Source organism: Ascidiella aspersa, chromosome 5 (genome assembly GCF_963924565.1).
Source record: "Ascidiella aspersa chromosome 5, kaAscAspe10.2, whole genome shotgun sequence".
Classification (NCBI taxonomy): domain Eukaryota; kingdom Metazoa; phylum Chordata; class Ascidiacea; order Phlebobranchia; family Ascidiidae; genus Ascidiella; species Ascidiella aspersa.
In genome coordinates this window covers 16,199,083-16,221,919 of record NC_139451.1, presented here as the reverse complement: position 1 = coordinate 16,221,919, position 22,837 = coordinate 16,199,083, and the positions used below count along the sequence as shown (strand labels likewise).

General features: G+C 35.4%; 1 protein-coding gene across 1 annotated transcript; it reads right to left on the bottom strand.

The window, feature by feature from the left end:
* Positions 1-9,122: 9,122 nt before the first annotated feature.
* LOC146145113 (beta-1 adrenergic receptor-like) lies at positions 9,123-21,585 on the bottom strand. The gene is made up of 5 exons (XM_083390486.1): positions 20,925-21,585; positions 14,370-14,510; positions 13,494-13,624; positions 12,112-12,265; positions 9,123-10,130 (listed from the first exon to the last, which is right to left on the bottom strand). The coding sequence occupies exons 1-5, from the start codon at positions 21,583-21,585 to the stop codon at positions 10,060-10,062; spliced, it is 1,158 nt and encodes a 385-aa protein (XP_083246612.1). The 3' UTR covers positions 9,123-10,059.
* Positions 21,586-22,837: the final 1,252 nt, after the last annotated feature.

Here is a 22,837-nt window from a genome sequence, read left to right as displayed (position 1 = left end):
CATTAGGTATTTGTCCTATTTTGGCCTTATTCCGAATTGTGTTTTATTCTGACGTTGGTGTTGTTCTTATCTCGGTCTTATGGCTGGAGTCCTTTTGAGACCCGCGCAATGAAAAGGTTCGTCATCCCTGCTACAGGTCTTCAGGGTTTATTAACGGGTGATATAAAGCTGCACTATTTATAATTTTCTGAAACCGCTCATAGGCCTTTAGTGTTACCCCTCATACCCCTTGGGGGTACGAGATTGAATATCAAGGGTACTAAGATTCTTGGACCACAGAGTAGCTTTTCAAACCGATTCCACTGTACAGTTTTATTTTGGAATTGTAAATTATATTATGCCATTACCACCCTTGGTTTAAAAAAAAACAATTATCTACAAACAATTTCTGTTGTTTGGTAAGAAACCTTATTGTCCTAAAACAATGCCTTTGTTTAACTGCAGATGATTTACATGTTGCCATGAGTATGGTCAAGGTCAATCCATCGTTTGACCTAATTTTATCAATGAAACAAACACAAACATCTTATTGAGAAGTGCGAACAAAATAACTGACATATAATTTCATTTCGATTTTTGTATTTTTATTGAAATACCGGTTTAACTTTTAAATAAGCTATAAAAGCAATGTAATTTAGCAATATATATCTGAAAATTCCATCAGAATTTTTGAGGGGTACGAAGAACGCTCTGACCTTTCAAATGGTGGGAGGGGGGTACGAGCAGCAAAAAAAGGTTGGGAACGCCTGATCAAGAGGATTTATACTGATACATTTATAATAAGTATACAAAAAAATGTCCCACAACTTACGTCAAAAGAGCTCGTGAAAAAAGAAATCATTATCGAGTATTCGCCACTCGTGTCGCAATTTTTCATCTAGGTGATGCACTAGTAATAACTTTTTTAACTTATACAGGTAACAACTGTAACTATTTAAAAAAAATGTATCTCAAATTTTTTATTTTGCAAAATAAACCTTTTTCTTTTCTAAGCAATTTTTTCAGTTTTTTTAAACTACCTATTTTATCTTAACTCGATCAAAGAGATTTTAACCATGAGGACAAACTCTCACTTTTGCCTTTTTTCTTTCGCCTTTAAGCAAAGCATTCTACTTTCGACAGCCGTCATGGTCTGATTCATAATAAGAAAAACACCATGTTTTCCATTTAAGCCTGTTATAAAAATGTAAGCTATCGGCCTAATTTGTTGTTTAATGACCCCTAGTCCCAATTTAAACCGCCTTCTGTTTACAAAATTGACTTGTTAGGACAGGCAAGGTTATTACAAGTTGCGTGACACTTTCTTGGGACCCTATGTGCATTTTTGAAAGGTGTAATACTGTTAAAATGTACGCAATTGAGCTATGTTGTTGATTTCGGGACTCTTTCCATTTGGTACGTAGAAAGTAACGCAAAGCACATTATTATTTTATTATTCATAATAATTGCTCTTTTGCGTTACTTTCTACTTACCAAATCGATCACCCATTCGACTCAGCTAATCTCCATCGCAGTCGCTCTTGTGCTATATAGTGTCATACTGTTGTTGGATTTAACACTTCAGTCAACGATGCGCTCCTTACTGGCAACACGTGTTTTTATTGCGCTGTAAGCTATTTCATTGCAAGCGAACTATGCTAAATTATGTGAATGTACAATAAATCTATAAGCGACCTGACAGCATGCTCCTTAAATTACAATGAAAGTTTGTTTTAGTTTCGATTTAGTGGAGTCGGATAGCACGGTGGTCATGTCTCACCTGTTGAAATATACATTGGAGACACCGACTGAGATATGAACATGCAAATGGGCCCTTCTGAATGAAATTGTATGCATACTGTCAGGTTGTGTAGAAAGTATGTATTCAATTGGTTTGCTAGCGCAGTTTCTCGCTTAAGTATTTTTAAGTTACGCCGATCAGTTATGATTTGTTAAAACGTTTGTTACCAAGTATATGCCAGCGTTATTGCTTGTTAATTTGATGTTTGATTAGATGTAATGCAGAGAAAAATCCTTTGACGTTTTAAATTGTTAGTTACGCAAGACTGTTACAGTTATTGTTGCAAAATTATGGCCCTTTTTGGTAAAGTTTTAAAGGCGAAAGAATTACGATCGAGGTCGAACACCTCTCGTGATATCTAATCTCAAAACCAATAAACAGATAGATTCTATCTCAACCAGCACTTACAGAAGTCGTTACTTCTAAAGTGTCAAAGCCACTGCGGCTATTGTCTCTGATCACGTGTTATGGTGATTGATGATTTATATCTCACCCAAAATAACCTGATCACTTTGTCTGAAATTCCTGCGTCACTTAACCGTTATGATTTATAAGAAGGAAAACAGAGCAGAAGGCCAAACCTTGTTGCCAATTCCCAACATAACGCGAGATTTATCTCATTTGTGACTGCAAGCGAAAATGCTCTGGGTATTATAAACCCATGATTGCTAAGGCCTTTGATGCCTCATTTACCTTTCAGACGGTGTGAGATAACCGTCGTATAGCCCACATGAAGTTACTAGCATGCAGAGAGTAAACTTTCTAGAATAACCTTTTGCGCCAAGGTTATAATGTCTGCTTTAGGGAACCCATCTAATGTGGACTAGGCGATGTAATTTGTTTTCGCGTTTTTGAGATTAGCACCTTACCCCCTTTTAATTGATATTCTAGAGCAAAAGACTCTAAGCAACTAACTACAGTTTTGCGATTTGAAATTCGAACTGCGTTTTAAGGCGATAATTTTCTGCATTATAGGCTATTCAAAAGTGTTTTGCATTGTTGTTTATTGTGCCTTTTAAGTACCATTTCAGACTTGCATCGTGTCGTACGATCAGCTACCCCTGGAATTGTCCGTTTGCCGCCAAGACAAGGAATTCATGAACATTTTTCGCTCTATTGAACACCACGATTTCCAATACGTGCTGGATCGATATTGCACAAATGTCAAACATTCTGCGTTTGCTGGTCGACTCGTGATCGGATCCTTGGAAGATTTTAAGGAAGAAGCGCTGCCCAACGAACTGCTCGAGACCTTTTTCGTTTTCTAGGGAGGAAGGAAATGATGTAGAGAAACGACGCATGTCTGTTTGTGCTTGTAATTATAGCGTGTTCGCCTGGTAAAGTGTTAAATATTTCACCTAGATACTCATTTCCTTTCGTGGCCGTTCTGGCAAATCTAGCCGACATTCGACTCAGCTAATCTCCATCGCAGTCGCTCTTGTGCTATGTGTCACGCTGTTGTTGGATTTAACACTTCAGTCAACGATGCGCTCCTTACTGGCAACACGTGTTTTTACTGCGCTGTAAGCTATTTCATTGAAAGCGAACTATGCTAAATAATGTGAATGTACAATAAATTTATAAGCGACCTGACAGCATGCTCCTTAAATTACAATGAAAGTTTGTTTTAGTTTCGATTTAGTGGAGTCGGATAGCACGGTGGTCATGTCTCACCTGTTGAAATATATAAGCGCCTTGGTTTCCACTTCTAGGCGTTAAGATTTATGTGAGGAATAACCTTATAAATTAAAAAAAATATTATTATTGGTGTGCTGTTTGTGCGAGTGAAGCAAGTAATTAGCATTTGTAAGGTAGTTGCCAGATGTCACTGAATTCAGTAAATAATTTTGCAAATTGTATTATATTTGATTGCTCAGTATTGGGATATGTTGTTATAATGTTAAACCTATCCACTTGGTTTATTTTTACAGATCTTGCTCATATTTAGCTTGATAAAAAATTGGAGAGCCAAAAAGGTCGAGTAAATCGACAGCATTTTGATTAAGACGTTTCGATACGAGATTGTATCATCTTCAGTTAATGTGACTGAGAAGCAATTCAAGCATCACTTATAAGAGAAGACGCAATTGTTATCAGTTTAAGTTTCGAAAGTGGGAGTATAATTTAACACCTCCAGGTGCTAATAGGGCGGCAGGTTGGACATCCCTGGGCTAGATCAAAGTTGTTGAACACGTATACATTCATTGAATGATATGGTAGGCCTACTGTGGATCCCCTTCAATGTGAAATTGAATATACTAACATAGCGGTTCTTAACCTATGGATAATTACCCACATGTTGGAAATTTCAGGATAGCTATTTTGTAAAAAAACACTTAATTTAAAATTCAATCCCAAGTTATTTGACAAAATGACTCAGTCCAAGTCAAGTCATTTGTCCAAAATGATTAAGTCAAGTCAAGTCATTTTGGTTAAAGGACTAAAGTCAAGGCAAGTTATTTCAAAAGAGTGACTTAAGTGCACTTAATTGAGTCGCGTCAATGGCTTAAGTAATTACAACACTGTTTTTAATATGGTTAGATCTGGACAGAAATGGGTAATAAGGGCAAAAGGGTTAGGAACCCCTGGTGCACTTGCTACCTGCGTGTTATTGCCGATCATGTTGTAAACAATGAATGTGGACATTAACAGTAACAACAAATTATGTTAGGGATAGCGTATCATCTTTGACAGAGGGCTAAAAATAGGATTTTCTAATAACATTTTTATTTATTTGTAAACGTAGTACTACCTAGCGCTAAATGTTTGGTAAATGGAAATTTCATACCGTACCGCAGGTGATGCGTTTTTTGTTATTTCGCGGTAATCGAAAAACTTGTAAATAAAAAAAAACTACATTGCAACACAAAAAAGGATAGCATTTTTAGGAGGGTTAAAATGAAAGTTTTTAACGTAATTAATGTAAATATATGGAATGCTAAATTGGCGGTTTGATCTGACACATATATTTATATGAAACAAATATTTTGTAGTAAAGACATAAATACCCGAAACTTTACTCATAAACACACTAATAATATTTTAAAATTAACCCTGTTTATAACGGCACGTCGACATATTCCATAAAACTGCACCCTATAGCAGTGGTTCTCAACCTTTTTAGCTTACGGACCGGTAAAATTTCTAAACAAATTTTGCTGACCGGTTGACCTTTAAAAATCAAAATAAACTACCGGTACTGTAAAAGTGTAATTACGACAAGTGTGCAACCTAAAAGCAAAGAATGGAAACTTCAATTTAAAAAGCAATTTACTGTCTTTTTGATATCAAACGTGTAGTTATGCGTGGTTCTATTGGAGTTTTTCTCATACAACTGATGGTCTTAAAGTTTAAGACTTCCTACTTTAAAACAGTTGGACACAACACTTTTGCAGCATTGTGACGTAAGATAACGTCTAAAGTAGAGCATTAACTCTATGTTACGTCACAATGCTGCAAATTACGGAACTGGCGAAGTTGACATATCTTTAACATTTTGCAATTGAGATATAAAATTGTAATATATTTCGCGGACCGGCGGTTGAGAACCACTGCCCTATAGCATTTACGAAGATCGAGTATAATTGAGTGCGTCGTTTCACCTGTGCAACAAGTAGCCTACAGCTCAAGTAGGATGAACAATAACGGATAAACGCACTCGTCCTATGTTGCCATTCTTGGTGTATATATATAATATTTGCCACAACTTTTTATCAGGCCAAGATGCTGTTTATTAGCCGCTATAAACTTGATCTTATTTGAAGATTCGATCTGATTTTATAAAGATCTTAAATCAACTTTTAAGAGAAAATGTAAATTCACAGGTTAAATACAAGTAAAACATCCATGTTTTTGAAATGGTAGAACATGAATGGGAAGTAGAATGTTCAGTTTGCAACCCAGGGTCCCATGGGCGCATGTATATCAGTTTCATACAAAGGTAGCGCGGATTTAAAATCGCACATAAGTTGTGATAAACTTAGTAAAATATAATGTAGAAAAAAAACGAAATCTGTGTCTATAGCCCGTTTTGTTGAAATCGGATCAGCAAGAATGTGCCGTGCGTCTCATCGTACTCGAAAATGAAAATTCGGGCAACTTAAACTATATACAAAAGCATTTTCACGCAACACGCCTTTGTTTTCCATTTTTAAATATAAACAATACTTCACGTTTTGACATAATTTTTTAACGTCATTTCTGATTTTTTTTTTAGGTCCTTGTTTAAAGTTGGCCAATGCAACCGCGGTGGATTTGTCAGGGATTTAGCGTTTCAAAATATGGCAACCCTAATATAGTCCATTCTCTGTCTAACTACAACTTCCGGTCATTCTGCTTCCAACTTTATTTGGGGTTTTAGCCAGTTGTTGACAATATTGATTCACAAAGTTAAAAAATAAAATAAATCACATTTATTTTGGAAAATTTGTTTTTTTCTCGGTAGTTCTCATTTCATGCAAAATTGGTCCAGAACGTATGCACTATAATTTTGGCTGCTTGATCCTTGCTATTGAAATAATGCAGATAATATATGACTTCGCTGTTGTCCATCGGGGTTTTTTGCAGGCTGTATTTTTTTATTTTTCACAGTACACAAGTCTTTAGGAAATATTTACAGGTTAACACACAGCAATATTATTAAACCTAAGCAATCTGAGATACTAAAATCAACAACAGTAATTATAGTGTTAGTTTAATATTAGACCAGTTAAATACAAAAAAATGAACTTGCATTGTTCTTCACAAATATTATTATTCAACGTAAATTCTGCACACTTCGTTAAAAAATGCTTATTTTTATCTAAGAAATATTTATACTGATTCAGCTTAAGCGAAAATACATACAGGCATCAAAATTGTTTCACTGAACCTATTAACACTTAACAGTCACAATGCGGATTAAAGGAGTTTAAGCTTTATCTATCATCAGAGAACAAGCTGTACTCTGCAGCCAGGCACTTCATAAAATAAACAAAGATGACTGAAAAAGGCCAATTTGGTGACCTTGCGCTTAACTCACGTTTAGTAAACTTGTGATCGGTAATTATAATACCATTAGTTTTTTATCAAAAACTACGCTCACAATCTTTAAAAAATTAAATTTTGGTTGGCATTTATAGACATAGCGGCAAAATATACTGGTGTAGTCATGTCATTATTTTAATATGCATTTTTTGCGCTAAGTAGACAGTTTTAAGAGTTTTTCACTTCCAAATAATTAGAGTATGCCTTGTTGTCTTATAAAAAACACTTTTAGATTTTAAACGTTCTAAATAGTCGAAAAACGCTGTTATTAGCCCCTGTCTGCATGCCGCAAATTTTACGCACTTTTGGTCCTCCCTAAGATGGTGGATGCGCTTTCTAATTGGCTTCAATTTTCAACCACTAGTTGCGCTATCCAGGTTTCATAAAGATTAGTGGTCAATATATGCATTGTGCATTTCCGGACAAAGTCATGAAAATGCACCGCTTTGCAATACAGAATCAGGGAACAGGGCTTTTGATAGCATATTGGAAAAATATCTGAAAATTTGACTCTGTACATACACTTTTTTGCCTAACTATTGTTTCAGGACAGCATAAAATGACAATAATACATTTACAATGATATTTTCTTGGTTTCGAGCGCAGGGTTCATCTCATTTTCCACTTTAGTTTAAAGTTCGAAAACAATGGCTGTATCATTTATACTCGTGATAGTTAAGTTATTAAAAAAATGTTTTGAAATTTTGAATTCCGGTCATTGATTGAACGTTACATAGGTTTTAAATTTTTTTTAAATAAATTAGAAAAGTTTATAAAGATACATCTGGATTAATGTAAAAGGTAAAAATGTCTGCCTTGATGTATCATTTTCGTGTTAATTCTCTTGTAAGAAATACCCTTTAAATAAGCAAGTAAAGACCTCCTGGAACGTCGCGGCACACAGGGTATGGTCTCGCGGTACACCTGTTGTGGAGCACTTCGTTAGATTAGTGACGGAAGTGGACGGGCTGCGCATGAAGAAACAAATATTCACTACTTTGTATCATCCGATGTTCAAAGGGTTTGTAGAAAAGTTTAAATTTTAAAGGGATGCTCAATAAAATGCCAGGAGGGTAGCTATAATAATCGCCATACTATGAGCTATTGACAGGGGTCGAATTGAGCATTTGACATCCAAAAAACAGTTACATCCTTGGCATTAATGCATTACCTGGAAATAAATTGCTGTTCTGCTTAATATTTTTTTGATTTTAAAACAAGGTTGGGCGCGAGTTTTATTAAAATTGTAAAAGGGGGGCGTGTCTCAAAAAGTTTAAGAACCACTGACGTAGAGGATAAAGGAATATTGTTTTGTTTTCCTTTGTGACTCGTATGTAGTTCGCTTTAGTCTTTTTCGAAAAAGTAAGGGCAAAATTTATCTTTAGCAGCTGGGATCGTGCCCTGAAGAAGTTTGCAACACTAAAATATCACCTTATTTAAAATGGTAATATTTCATTTTGAAATATAGTTTTGGATAAACTTGTCTTGAAACGGGAACCTTCGTCGTATCATCGCAATAATTCTCATACCTATCATGGTTGCTACCTTGGTTTGCAGGCTGCGATTCGCAGTGCGAAAATGTTCGGCCCGCGGCAAGCTTTAACTCTTATGTAATTTTTAGGAAAAGGCTAGTCCTAGTTGACGTCGATCGCCACCTCTGAATATTATTAGAAAAAACAACGATCGTGATGAAAGACAAAACTGCGCGAACATATGTAGGCCTATTAGTTGTGCTGCAGTGTTTCCGGGTTTCTTACTGTAGCCTAGTCTTTTTTTCAAAGATAATGTATGGTGTTACGCCCCACCACGACCTGTGCACTGGGGCCTGCCGCCTCATACAGTTGCCCGGCGGGTCGCAACCGAGTGAGTTCTTGTTGGTTTGCGAAGGTTTCTGGTCAGATATGCTACCTGTCAAAACCACAACTAAAATACCGATCAAAAGTATATTGTTACAATGTGCAGTAAAACGTTATCAAATAGCATTAGTGAACGTATATTTATTTTCAAGAAATAAGCTATTGCTGCCAGGCATAATATATAACGGAGTGTTGCTCTTCCAGCAATATATGTAATAGATCGACGTTTCGACGTGCGTATCGTGCAAAGGCGACGTTACGTAGACGATAAAGAAGACGTTCTGTATAGCACGTCGAAACTTCGATCTATTATATATACTGCTGGAAGAGCAACACTCCGTTATATATTTATTTACAAGTTAATGTGAGTCAGACAGCCACCGCCTATTGCAGCTACTGTCGGCTAAGACTGCGGAAAAGACTTCTCTAGAGAATGCCGCAAAGCCGCTAAGAAACGACATGTATATAGCTAAAAAGGTAGGAAGAAAAATAACACGAAAGTTACGTCATATTTGGCCAATAAGACTGGGCGGCACTCTGAAAACATGGCTAGGCATTACAGCGGCCATTCTAAGGCCAAATTACAGCGGGAGTCAGACGCCAGCAAAACAAGTAACTTGTTTTGCAGAACGTGAGAACACCGCCCGCAAGACTGGCAGTTATAGATTACGAGATTAAAGGTTACATGTCAAGTTTGAAACGAGGCGAGCGAACACACGAAAACTCACAATATGGAAAACTTTCCATCATCAAATATTATATTATGTAACTGAATAAAATATTTGGCAAACGAAAGCTGAAACGCGTAATTTAAAACCCTATTTATCAATTCGTAATATAACTTAATGAACTCTAAGATTTGGCTTATGGTAATTAATTTAATTAGGTGTTTAATGTGTTAGTGAACACGTAACAATGGTAACCAGTTTTACACGATAAACATATACCAAGATACATAGATAGATTTAGATTTATTTCTAAACAATGGTATATACAAGCAAATAATTAAAATAAAAAGCGTTTGTCCCAGGGAGCGGCGAAAGACTGTTAAAGTCATGTAGTCAGCTGCCCTTGGTTTCAAGGTGTTGGCGAAAATGAGTGTTCTTGTCAGGTGCACGCTGACTCGCTGAGGTACGTGAGCTCGGCCTGAAAGTCCAAAGTTCTTCTGCTGGCCAGGTCGGACAGCTTACGTTTAGACTCCTTGTTGTTGAGTTGAAATGCATAGCACACCGTTTTTCGTGTGTATTGTTGTTTTATAAATATTATGTTGGTGTGACGCCGATTTTTTTTAGCTTTGTTAAAGTGGCGAAGAAAAGCTAAACAGTGTCCTACAACAGTCATTTTAGGTTTTTCAACGATTTCAGACCACAGTGTTTTGTTCTTTAATGATGTTAATGGTTAATTAGCTTTGATGGACTTTTGGAATTTGTGAGGGTATGAAAGAGAACCTCGGCTGGTGACTCGGTATCCTGAAATGTGTAAAAACAAACGGATTTAGGTTTTGTTGATGGGTAATATAAATATACAGCTAGGTAGACTTTGCTTGCCCATGTGTAGTCGGGTATTTAAAACCTGATCTTGGTCAGGGTATACCTTACATGATCTCAGGGGCTCAAAGGAATATTGTTTCTTTTTTGCACGGCTGAACTAACCATTTAACCATGTAAGCATATTGCATTCCTCATGACGTAAAATATTTTAGGATATAGGTTCAGCGCCAAAATAATATTTACAAATGCTATATAAAAAAAAGCGGAATATTTTTATATTATACCTATTTGAGCACCTAGTTCTTGTAAATGAAAAGCTCTTAAAGTGGTTAAACCGACCCTTCAAGTGCCTTTAAAGCAAAGATGGTCAACCTATGCCGAATGCGCCACAGTGGCACAATACACAGTTTCGAGTGACAGACTATACACCAGGTATGGGTATATGAAAATAGCATTGAAAAATATATTAACAATTAATAATTTATAGAAAAAGTTTAATTGTTTTTGCGGCACATCTTTTTTGAAAATTGAAAAATGAAATTAAATAAAATCATTCGGAATAAGCATAATGTTAAAATGGACAAACTGTGAGACTTTGACATCGTTTTTGTGTAGCAGTGATAACATAGGTCAAATGTGTCATGATTTAGTTGCTAATCTATTGTTTTACTTTCCGCCGTCATGTTTAACACAGTGTTTCAGAACGTGGTCGGTATACCGTCCCTTGTGGACGTTAAACAGTTCGAGTGACAAACACTTGCTTGTATCATTAATCAACAGATTCGGTGAGTCTGCGATTGCTTGCGGTGTAACATACACTCAATAAATATGCTGTTACTACCAGGGATAATATATTTAAAACAGGTTCTTCTGGCATATATTTCTTCAACCAACATTTCGGCTTACTATACGACAAGCCTTCGTCAGGGACTGATGGAATATACACTCAAGTATGCAAACTTGTAGTCGTAACCAAGAAGAAGTATAAGATTAATAACACTGGAAGTTGTGTCATTGTAAGTCGGCATAAACTTTAATTTAGAGCCTGCAATTAACTACTCGTCATTTTTGTGCTGAACAGACTCTTCAAGGGCTTAACAAAAAAAACGGGGGTTAAATTCGAAACATATTTGCATTTACGCAGTAGAAGTTGGTAAAAAAACATAGTTTCCAACGGCGTAAATAAACAAACTTTTTGGTGGACAGGCAAAAATTAGTCGCGGACCGGCGGTTAACAACCTTGTTTATAAGTAAAAAAACAGAATGTAAACTTGATGAAACGAACACCTGTTCATAAGGCATGAAATGATTTATTTATGTATTTCAATAAATGTTTCTAGAGAAATAAGTATGTATGATCACACTTTTATATAACTCAACAGTGTCTATCTACGGTAAAACAAAAAAAAGCAATTACACTGAAAGAAGTTAAACTCTATTTCAGTTACTTGTTTTACGACCAGATTTGGTAACGTTAAATTTAAAGGTTATTATATCATCAAGAAACCTATGTCCGTCCCCAAATGTCGGACAAAACCAGGGCTGGATTAACCATTGTGCAAAATAAAAACGTATATAAAGCACCAAAGAAAGGAGGCACAACATAAATTTTCATGTCTAAAATATTTTTTGGTGCCTTATTGTTCAGACTAAACTCAGACCTCAAGAGTGGCCCGGTTGAAATTTTGGCTAATTTTCCTATTCCAAGTATCATTTTAAACCTCTTTATTTTTATGATGGATAAATCTTGTGTGGTTTATTGTGTTTATTGTTTGAATGACACATATGGGGCACTAAGTCTTAAGTGCTTAAAGCTAAATATTCGCCATGGGAAGATTGATGAAGTGTGTTGATTTAGGCAGAAACCAAAATGCATTTAAAAATTATTATTTTCAGCTTTATAATATTTGATATATTTATAGTTTTGGCGTTAATAGGATTAAATATAAATACAGCTTACCTTGGTAACAAACTTCACACTTCAAAAGTTTTTTGAAAGCCCTGCGGAATCTACCACTGTGGCAATAAATTATAGGATTAAAGAAACTGTTGGCATACCCCAACCAATTCGCAATGGTAAACACCGGAGTTCCAACGCAGCGATTGCAGAACACCTTTAAATTTTACACATAATATTAATTTTTGGATTTTGGCGTGTGCTCTTTTACGTTTTTGAGTCTGTAGTGGTGGTAAAAGCTTACCAATGGGGCGTCGTTATAAAAACAACTATTTCGCTTAAACGTACAACTTTTTGCCCGATTTAACTTTAATCGGAGTGTAATTTTGTCCAATGACAACATTCAAATCGGACAAAATAATTGTCCGATTAAACCTAAAGCGGAAAACATTTTGTTTTTTAAAAATATAAACCACACGAAAAAAGCGATTACAAACACGCACCTAAAAAGGTTGAAGGCACTCTAATGATGCAGTTCAGTAGCTACACGTTTAATGATTAGGGCAGTTGTATAAGGTTAAACATGAAGTTTCATGGGATGATCATAGGGATCATAACTAAAGTTGAACAGGTATCTGTTTCAAATATGTTTAAAATGGATATCTATAAATAAATATGTATATAAAACCTCTTTATACGACCATCGTACCATATGAGTTAGTTTCCAACGTAAGACAAAATTATTTAAAATTTATCCGAAACGAAATATCTAGCATGAACCTCGAATTGACCACAATATAAACCTGCAGTCCACACAACATGTCCCATTTATGTTCGCCAGACTTATATACATAATATTAAGTAAGCCTCAGTAAATACATATTTTTTTCTTAGACCAAACTGGCGCCTATTGTCGCGCAAATACTTTATGATTATGACCATTAATATTTTTGTAATATTCTAGGATAGATAAGCACAAAATTGTAATACAATATAAAATGTCAATGAAACATTCACACATATGTGTGTTAATAGCTGAGATCTAGCCCTTCGAAGCTGCTTTATGACCAACAACTACGGCTTACGTATAATTAGTACACCGAAAGCCATCGCAGACTCACCGAATCTGTTGATCTATGATGCAAGCAGAGCAGACTAGAAAAACAACTAGCCTGCAGTGAGGTTCGAACTCACGACCTCCGGTCAAAGCTCAGTTGGTAGAGCGACGGTCCCGGCTTGACCGCAGGTCGTGAGTTCGAACCTCACTGCAGGCTAGTTGTTTTTCTAGTCTGCTCTGCTTGCATCATAGATCAACAGATTCGGTGAGTCTGCGATAGCTTTCGGTGTACAATATAAAATGTTAGTAAAATACCCTTACACTAACTTAGAAATAAATTTGATTCAAAATATCGATAAAAATATAAGTTTTGTATCTTGCCACAAACCTCAGTAATATTGATAACAAAAAAGGGCATCCAGCATCCAACAAATGTTCCCATTATGACCTTTGCCATGAGCAATGATCGTCGATTACGGCGCTCCATCAGCAACATTTGAATCCCTTTTGTTACTGAACCTGTAGAAACACTCGCCCAAATAGTTAAAAATAAAAATTAACGCAATATATTTTGAACTGATGTAGCAAATAGACTTGGTGTGTGGCTTAAGGGCTAATATTCAGGTCAGTATTAATTGTTTTGTTAAGGCAGGGGTAGGCAACCTTTTTATAGTCGCGGGCCAAAACCAAACTCAGAAAGGTCTCTGCGAGCCGTGCATTTAGGGAGGGAGTAAAGTGTTGGCGCAAAGTGCGAAAATAAAGCGCCTGTTTGGTTTAACAAAATTTTTTTTGTGTGTGTCACTACCAGTGTTGTACTGACTTCTGTCATTGACTTGAATTAAGTGCACTTAAGTCACCGCTTGTGACTTCACTTTACTTAAGTCCCTTGACCAAAATGACTTGACTTGACTTAAGTCCTTTGGTCAAATAACTGGACTTGGACTAATGTCATTTTTTCAAATAACTGGGACTTGACTTGGGCAACCGATGACTTGGACTGGGACTTGACTTGGTATTATAGGAAAAGACTTGACTTGGACTCAAGTTATTTTTCAAATGACTTTGCTGGGACTTAAGTCATTTCAAAATGACTTGTTTACAACACTGGTCACTATTGTTTTGCATATTATGTGTAACTTCGCAAACTTACGTGGTAAAAATGTAACAGCTCGTATAAAATAGAACATTAGAAGGCTGCACAAAACAACAGTATTTACACAACCGTATGTCCAGTGTTTGCTACCAAAACCACTTTTTTAACAACCTTTTCGTAAGTTTCTTTGTTGTGGAAGATCCTTATTTGAGAAGGTGCTGCCTCTCCTTGATGCGTCATTTAACGATGAAACGCTATAACGACACCGTTCGTAATTCATAGTGCACCGTCTTGCGTCAATTTTCTTTGCCGCTGGCATAAATGAAATCAAATTTGTTACTGACAGCTTTATAACTTACGATATTAGGTGAGGTATATTATTCTGTTAATAAATAATAATGCGTTGAATATCGGAGCAGCCAGGTAGTACAACAGGGACAATGGAACATGTTACCCTTCACGCAATTATAATATTTATGATTTTTCTGGTTTTTAAAATTCATTTAGGGGGAACATAAATTTAAACTTTTGCATCCCCGATGTATCTAACCCCACATTTATTTACCTTTTAAGCTGCAAATTCGCGCAAACATTATATTGCACACAGCATGCTTTTAAGCTCTATCTCGAGCCAGCTCATATTGCAGCAGAAAAGTAGTTGCTTGCTGTTATGACCCCTTCCAGGACGTTGTATTTTATTGTTCTAAAACAACATCCTATTGCCACTGTGACCTGGACAAATACCCAGCTAACACACAACGTTTTTTCGACGTTCGGATATTTTTTTTAAACTAAGTAAACGTTGTGGGAATGTGTCCAAACGAACGTTAAGAAAATACGTCGAGGCCGTGTTATCAAAACGTAATGTAAAACGTTGCACTAACGTCAAAATTAACGTTAAGAAAAACCGCAATGCGACCAAATTTCAACGTCATTTGTAACGTACAAACAACGTTGATTACAGACGTTGATCTTAACATGTTTTACATCATTTTGGACGTCACTTCGAACGTTTGTTGAACGTTATTTTTTAACGTTGCGACGAACCACAATGAAACAAATTTACAACGTCATAGGTGACACGCAAATAACGTTTATTACTGACGTAAAATCTAACATTTTTAGACCGGTTTAGACGTCTTTTACACGTTTAATTAACGCTGTATATTTAACGTTCCGTAAAACTATAGCGCAACCAGCTTAGAACGTCATACGTGACGTAGAATTCACGTTCATTTCTGACGTCACAATTAACTTGTTATAGACAAATTTTAACGTAACTTCAAACGTTTGATTGACGTTCTTTCGTAACGTTGAAACAAACCAAATGCAATTTATTTTAAAACGTCATAAATCACGTACAAAAAACGTTGTTTACTGACGTCAAAACTAACGTCTTTTCAGCCACTTTTGACGTCGTTTAAACGTTTTTTCAATTCAATGGTATTCTTTAAAAAAATTGTGGCGCACCACAAAGTAACCTGATTATAACGTCAAAGTGACGTACAAACAAGGTTAATTAATTACTTCGAGGCTAATAACTTGTTTTGGGCTATTTTGTACGTCAGAGCGAACGGTTTGCTAACATTATTTTTAAACTTTGTGACCACCATTGATGTAACTAATTTACAACGTGATACGTGACGTACAAACAACATTAAATTCTGACATCAAAGCTAATTTCTTGGAGACCAGGACGCCATTTTAAGCGTTATAATAACGTCATTTTACCGTTTTGACTAACTACAATGTTATATAATTAAAACGTAAAACGTGACCTAACAACAACGTTACCTTTTGTAACAAGGATAATTCTTTTATGACTATTTTATACATCATTTCTAACGTTTTAATAACGTCATTTCTCAACCTTATTACAAACCTTAATGTAACCAATTTAGAACGTCATAGGTGACGTACATGCAACGTTAATTACTCACGTCAAAGTAAACTTGATTTCATTTCATACGTTGTCGTGAGAAACCACAATGGACCCAATTTAGGAAATCATACGTGACGTACAATCAACGGTGATTTCTGACGTCAAAGCTAACTTATTTAAGACCGTTTTGGATGTAATTTTAAACGTTTTAATAACGTTATTTCTTGACGTTGCGACAAACTAAGATCCAAGTAACTGACAACGTCACGCGTGAAGTATAAATGACGTTGAATTCTAAGGTCAAAGCTAACTTCTTTGACAGCTTTTTGGACGTGATTTTAAGCGTTTTAACAACGTTATTTTTTGGTTTGTAACTAACAGCAATGCAATCTAATTAGAACTTCACGTGACGTAAAAACTACGGTAAATACTGACATCGAAGCTTACTTGTGTTTAGAATTAGACTATTTTATACGTCATTTTTAACGTTAATATAACGTTATTTTTCAACGTTATTACAATCTTCAATATAACCAATTCAAAACATCATACGTGGCGTATATGCAAAAAGCAATGATAACTGTCGCTGAAGATAACTTATTTGAAACCATTTTAAATGCTATTTTCAGAAGTTCCAATAACTTTATTTCTTGACATTACGAAAAACTAAAACGCGACCAAATTTGCAACATCTTGAATGATCGTAGTTATTTCGAAGGTTACGGCAAACCACAATGCAACCGGATTAAAACGTTAAACGTGACGTATACAACAAGGTATATAGGTACCTGACATCGAGGTCAACTTGTTTTAGACTATTTTATACATAAATTAAAACATTTCATTAATATTGTTTAGCGTTGATACAAACGTCAAAGGAACCCTATTAAAACGTTAAACGTGAGGTAGAAACAACATCAATTAGCCTACTTACGTTGAAGGTAGCTGATTTTAGACGAATTTCCGTGTCATACACAGTTTTTTCGACTGAGCTGAAGTACAATCGAATCAAAATGTCATACGTGTCGTATAAAAAACGTTGTTTGCCGACGTCAAAACTAACTTTCCAAGTTTTAATTTTCGTTAAATAGAAATGCTCTCTTTTAAGGAATGCCTCGGGATTATGTAGCCTAAGTACAAAATATTTGTTTTTTTCTGTAATGTGTTTTGATTAACTTTTTTAGAAAATGTAAAGAAGTATACTTAGTTATGCTTACATAAAATAGAGATGTGACTTAATTTAAGATAGCATTTTAGTAAGGGTAACATTGTCTTTACATGAAACAAATCGCATAAAAAAGTACTTAGCGCAGCGACCGCTATAGACGCAGTTTCCTGGATAGACAAGAATGTCGCTCCCTGCTGCTTTTTTTTCGCGGTTTTCGAACGGCGCGTAAACTCGTGATTGGCCAATATGCGGATGACATCACAGTCCAGTTTGAACATTTGCTATCGGGACATTGGAATTCAAAATAAGTTTTGGCAGCTCAGCGTTAAGGACTGCTTGTTAGATATTTAGGTTGTTTTCCTTAAACCATGAAGATTAGGCTTTGTTATCAAATATATTTTCAGGTTAAATAGTCTAAGCTGTATTTGTAGTTTTATTTATAACTTATATTTTAAGTAGGAAAAAAAATAATTTACTGAATAAATGACTTTAAAGCCTCCACTAATTTTCATCTAACATAGAAAAACAAGCTCTATTACCTCTGTGGGCAATTGCAGGCACTGGTCTAGAATCCTACCACAGTGCACAATATTTCGGTTAGGGTGCGGGTTAGCATTTTGGATTAGGGTGGGTCAAGTATTAAATAATAGATATAATAATACTTGACCCACCCTCACCCAAACGCTAACTCGCACCCTAACCCAAATATTGTGCGTTGATTTAATCAATGTGGTAGGATTCTAGACCAGCGCCCAATTGCATTCTGCAGCGAGTGAACACCCAAACTTTTTAGACAATTTTAATGCAAATCTTGATCTTTGTATCATGCCAGCGTAAATACCTTGGGTGTGCATAAAACCCCAAATGAACACTTGAAAATTCATTACTGAAGATCTCGACTAAAGGCTTGATTAAAAGTTCAAGGTGGGATTTGAAAAAGTGTACACGTTAAAGATATTCCTCATGAACTTGGCTGCTCATCAATATTTACAGGTAAATTAGTGATTAATATTTTCAAGATTTTTGTTAATTATTATATTTATTTGACTCTTGCTGTTTTGTTTTATGCTTGCAATTGCCCTAGATGCTAACAACAAAGACTTTAAAATGTATCCTGGCTGCATTTAAATTTCTTTATTTGGGCAGCAATTTTTTTCAAAACCTACCAGTGATAGTTATACAATGTCACCAGAATTTTAATTTTATATATTTCTGACCAGTCTGCATTCTGTGGACCAGAAGCTACACAGCACAAAACGCTATCACACAATAAGTAAAGGCAAAATAAACATAATATGACAGAATTATTGGGAAAAAATTATACCATAGACTAGTACTAAGAATGGTCTATATTTTTTTAATATAAAAACAAAGTTAAAAAAATGTAAAAAATACTAATATTCAGTATTAAATGTTATTATTGGCAAAAAAATGAGATAAAAATTCTTGATCCTAAATTTTACCAAACAAATTCAGGTTGCACAAGAAAATACATTAACAGTGATATAAAATTTCTGTGCTTGGCTAAATTAGTAAATGGCACATCTAAATTTTGAAACTATGGTTGAATTGTGTTAGGATTCCAAACGTCTGGATCATAATATTACTAATAGTGAGAACAATTAATCACAAAACACTTTGCTGACATAATAAAAAAATCAAAAACATGAAATAACTATCAGGTTGTTTTAAATGTTTTGTTTAAGGAAACCAATTGGGCATTTATTGTACCATGCAGAAGCACGTAAATCATTGCAATTAGTTTTTTTTGGCTTTGCTCATTTCGATTTGGTTTCATAAGTTAAATAAAGTTAAAAGTTATGTTTGTAGTCATTAATCACATTTCCCAGTTAATGCAGCTTAAACAGATGAAAGTTGGATGGGGTTTTCCTTAGCTTGACAAACACATGAGCCATTTTTATAAGGTATATATTCCCCTGTTTGACCCTATAGCCCTAGCAGTCACTTCCCTATTCCCTAATTTTTATATTATTTGCCAACAGCTCTCTCGATGTATCACACATGCATTCAGATTCGGATTAAACTGCTGGATTTTCATTTTACACCGCTGGATTTGTATTGTTCTTATTTTTTCAATACGTTGTTGTTGTTAACGTTACTTTCCTGTTTTAATGTGCATTGTTTTACACATAGTCTGTGAAATGCAAAACTTTTTCAATTTTGTCTTTTAGACTGTGTTAGTGTAATAGAGCAATTTAAGTAACACTATAAAATTTGTGTGTTTTGCAGGTCCACAGACCAATTTTCTCAGTTTTCTTGTCTTTTTTACAGTTCTTTATTGTCAACATTTTTATACTGCCGTGTTTGTTTTACTTCAATACTATATTATTTCTATATTTTCCTGGATGGTAATTGTTTAGAAGATTTAGTAAGAATTTGCAAGTGTAAATAATTACAGTCAGATATGTTACAACAAGTATAAGTGTTTTAAAAGTGCAAAACATCGTTATTATGTTTCTTTTTTGCGCATTATACCGTAGTTGCGAACGTAATTTGTAACTCCATTGCAAACGTAATTTGTAGGGCATGGAGTCCAAACTATTACGCAAAAATAACAATGTGAACGCTTTTAATAACCTAGTTTTACAACGTAGTTTCCAACGTCGCATGAACTTTGTCCGGATCACACATTTTTACGTAGAAATAACGTCTGTGATAAACTTATAAATAACGTCGCTGAACATCGTAATTTGCAACGTCTAATCTACGTCGTCTGGAATAGACACTTCTACGTAAAAACAACGTTCATGATAAACGTATAAATAACGTAGTTGCACAACGTCGCATCTAGGTCGTAAAGTGTCGACGCTTTTACGTGAAAATAACGTTCATGATAAACGTCTAAATAACGTAGTTGCACAACGTCGCATCTACATCGTTTGGTGTCGACACTTTTACGTGAAAATAACGTTCATGATAAACGTATAAATAACGTCGCTGAACATCGTAATTTGCAACGTTGAATCTACGTCGTCTGGAGTAGACACTTCTACGTAAAAATAACGTTTATGATGAACGTATAAACAACGTAGTTGCACAACGTCGCATCTAGGTCGTAAAGTGTCGACGTTTTTACGTAGAAATAACGTTGGTTGCAACGTCTTATCGACCAAACTTAAACCAAAAATCTACGTCGCTGCGACGTCAAATTGTTAGCTGGGTATATACTAACCACTGTAATGCTTTAGTTTCACAGTGATATTCTGTTACTGCCGCAATTTAAATTTTATGCTAATTGTTTTCCGGTAAAGCTTATATGTAGCCTAATAAATACGTGTATCAGCGATCGGAAATAAAAGAGAGGATCAGAACGTAGAACGTTATAAGGTAAATAACCATAACACATTGGTTCTCAAATCTACAAGACACCCTGGTTTAGGTAATGTTTTAGCGATTTAGAACAGTTCCTATTCCACAATGTTTATGTTATGTGCTTGCTTTATTGCCGTTTTGAATGATAAAATATATTTTGTTGCCTTGTTGGTCCTAATATTTTGCTTTTATAGATAATTTATTTTTCCCATATATTTCACTTATTTTTCCCATATATTTCATGGCATAAAATTAACGGTAAATGAGATATAGGTTTTATATCTAAACAGAAACCTAAACATTCAGCTTGCGATAATCCTAAACTCGTAGGCTATAAACTCACCCTTGAACACAATATGGTAAGACGCTGCCATAATAAGAAGAGGGATGTAGAAAGATATACACGAGGAAACGACGGCGTAAGTCTTGTTTGTAAGAAATTCGCAGCAGGTAGCATTTTTATAGCACGCTACATCAAGTGGTTCTGTTGTCTTCCACCAACCGCACTGAACCGGAACAAATGCAATTACCACGGATACTGCCCAGATAATAACAATTGCTGTTCGTGTTCGTTTTCGTGTTGCCAATTGCGGGTATTTAAAAGGCGCTGTGACTGCAATAAAACGGTCTACTGAGATGGCCCCAAGCGTACCGATACTTGCTGTAACACTTAATACATCAACTGAAATCCAGAGTTCACACATCGGTTTTCCCAAAACCCATACGCCACGCAGGATGTAATAAGAACCAAGCGGCATTACCATTGCACCCATTGTAAAGTCAGCGACAGCCAAGCTGCTGATGAGAGTATTAGGAACATTATTAAGACCTCGGAAAATCCCGACAGAGAGTATCACCAGCAAATTTCCGGTTACTGTCATAATGCTGAGGACAGCAGTTAATATAGCCACCACAGCGGCCGATCCTGGCGCAAAGGTAACGATGTCACTGTTTAATGTGAAGTTTTCTTGTAAGTTCAAACTTGTTCCGTTTGTAAAATGCATATTGTTCTTGATGATATACACTCAGTGCAGTGATAATAACAATTATTAGGAACCAATTTTGTGCAGATGTGTTTAATACTCCTATTGTCTATGCTTTTGTAAAAGCTAGAAACATCATATTTTTAATAAGGGTCATATCGATCACAACATGTTTTGTCAATAAACAACTGACGTACAGACATTTGTAACTATCTTCGGCTAGGATCATAGCTGGGAAGTTACCTCCCTGCCAACCGCAAATAAACGTAACATGATTAATCCAAACACAACTAGCATATTATGATAAAAGCGGTGACCGGTAAGATATAATTGTTAATAAAAGATCGCGCAATTTTATAGGCTCACACACTTTGATTAACTACTTATGAGGGCAAGTTTATATTTGACCTTAAATTGAAAAGTAAGACTTTTTTGAGTATGCTAATCGCCGTAATTAACGACTCGCATACAAATCTTAGATGCAGTTAGAACAATAACATTGTCGAACAAGTCTAATGTATCTATTTGTAAGCAACCAAGTACTGGTACAATTTTATGTAGAAACCCGTTACAGTGTTTGCGTTTACAAAATTTCTGTTTTGAAAAAGCATTGATTTCAGAAGGGAAAATGATCGCTCCACAGATGATGTAGGCTAACATCTTACCAAATTGAATAGGCCTATAATGCTGAAGATGAACAAATAATTAAAACATAATAGCTTATCTAATTCATCAGTACCGACTGACCGTTGAAGGTAGACTACATATCTGTTCTGACTGACAGCATATGGAGTAGGTCAGCAAGTGTCTGGATCGCGTGTTGCAAAAGAACAGAAAACAACGAAAATGTTTGCTTCAATACCCTGTAAAAAACTTACAATGATAACTTTCACTGCCACCATCATGCAAAAGTATCAAATTTTAAGGTTTACCGGAGCTGCTTAAACCAAGCCCAGGAAGTTTCTAGGGTTAAATCTGCGAATTTTCAAGTCAAAACAAACTGTCATATTTTGTGACCCAAAACGGAAAATATGTCTTTTGATATAGAATTAAATAAACTAAGTCTAAATCTAAACAACGAGTTTTTTACCTTAGTTTTTATGCTCGGCAGAAACAAATTTTACTAGATTCGATGTAAAATTTAAATAAGGTATTACGACCCATAGGCTATAGTAATACAAGTTGAAAAACCGAACCTATACTTTGTTAAATTAAACCTAACACATCATTTAGTAATATACAGTCGCAAGTGAAGGACTTGCCCCAGATTTAA

Bases quoted from the DNA above. Each gene is read 5' to 3' on its own strand.
- LOC146145113 (XM_083390486.1), bottom strand. From the start codon at position 21,585: ATGCATTTTACAAACGGAACAAGTTTGAACTTACAAGAAAACTTCACA. The intron at 13,625-14,369 runs GTTGTTAAAAAA...GTGTTTCTACAG, and splicing joins ACAAAGAAACTTACGAAAAG to GTTCAGTAACAAAAGGGATT. The intron at 10,131-12,111 runs GTAAGCTGTATT...TACACATTTCAG, and splicing joins GTGTGAAGTTTGTTACCAAG to GATACCGAGTCACCAGCCGA.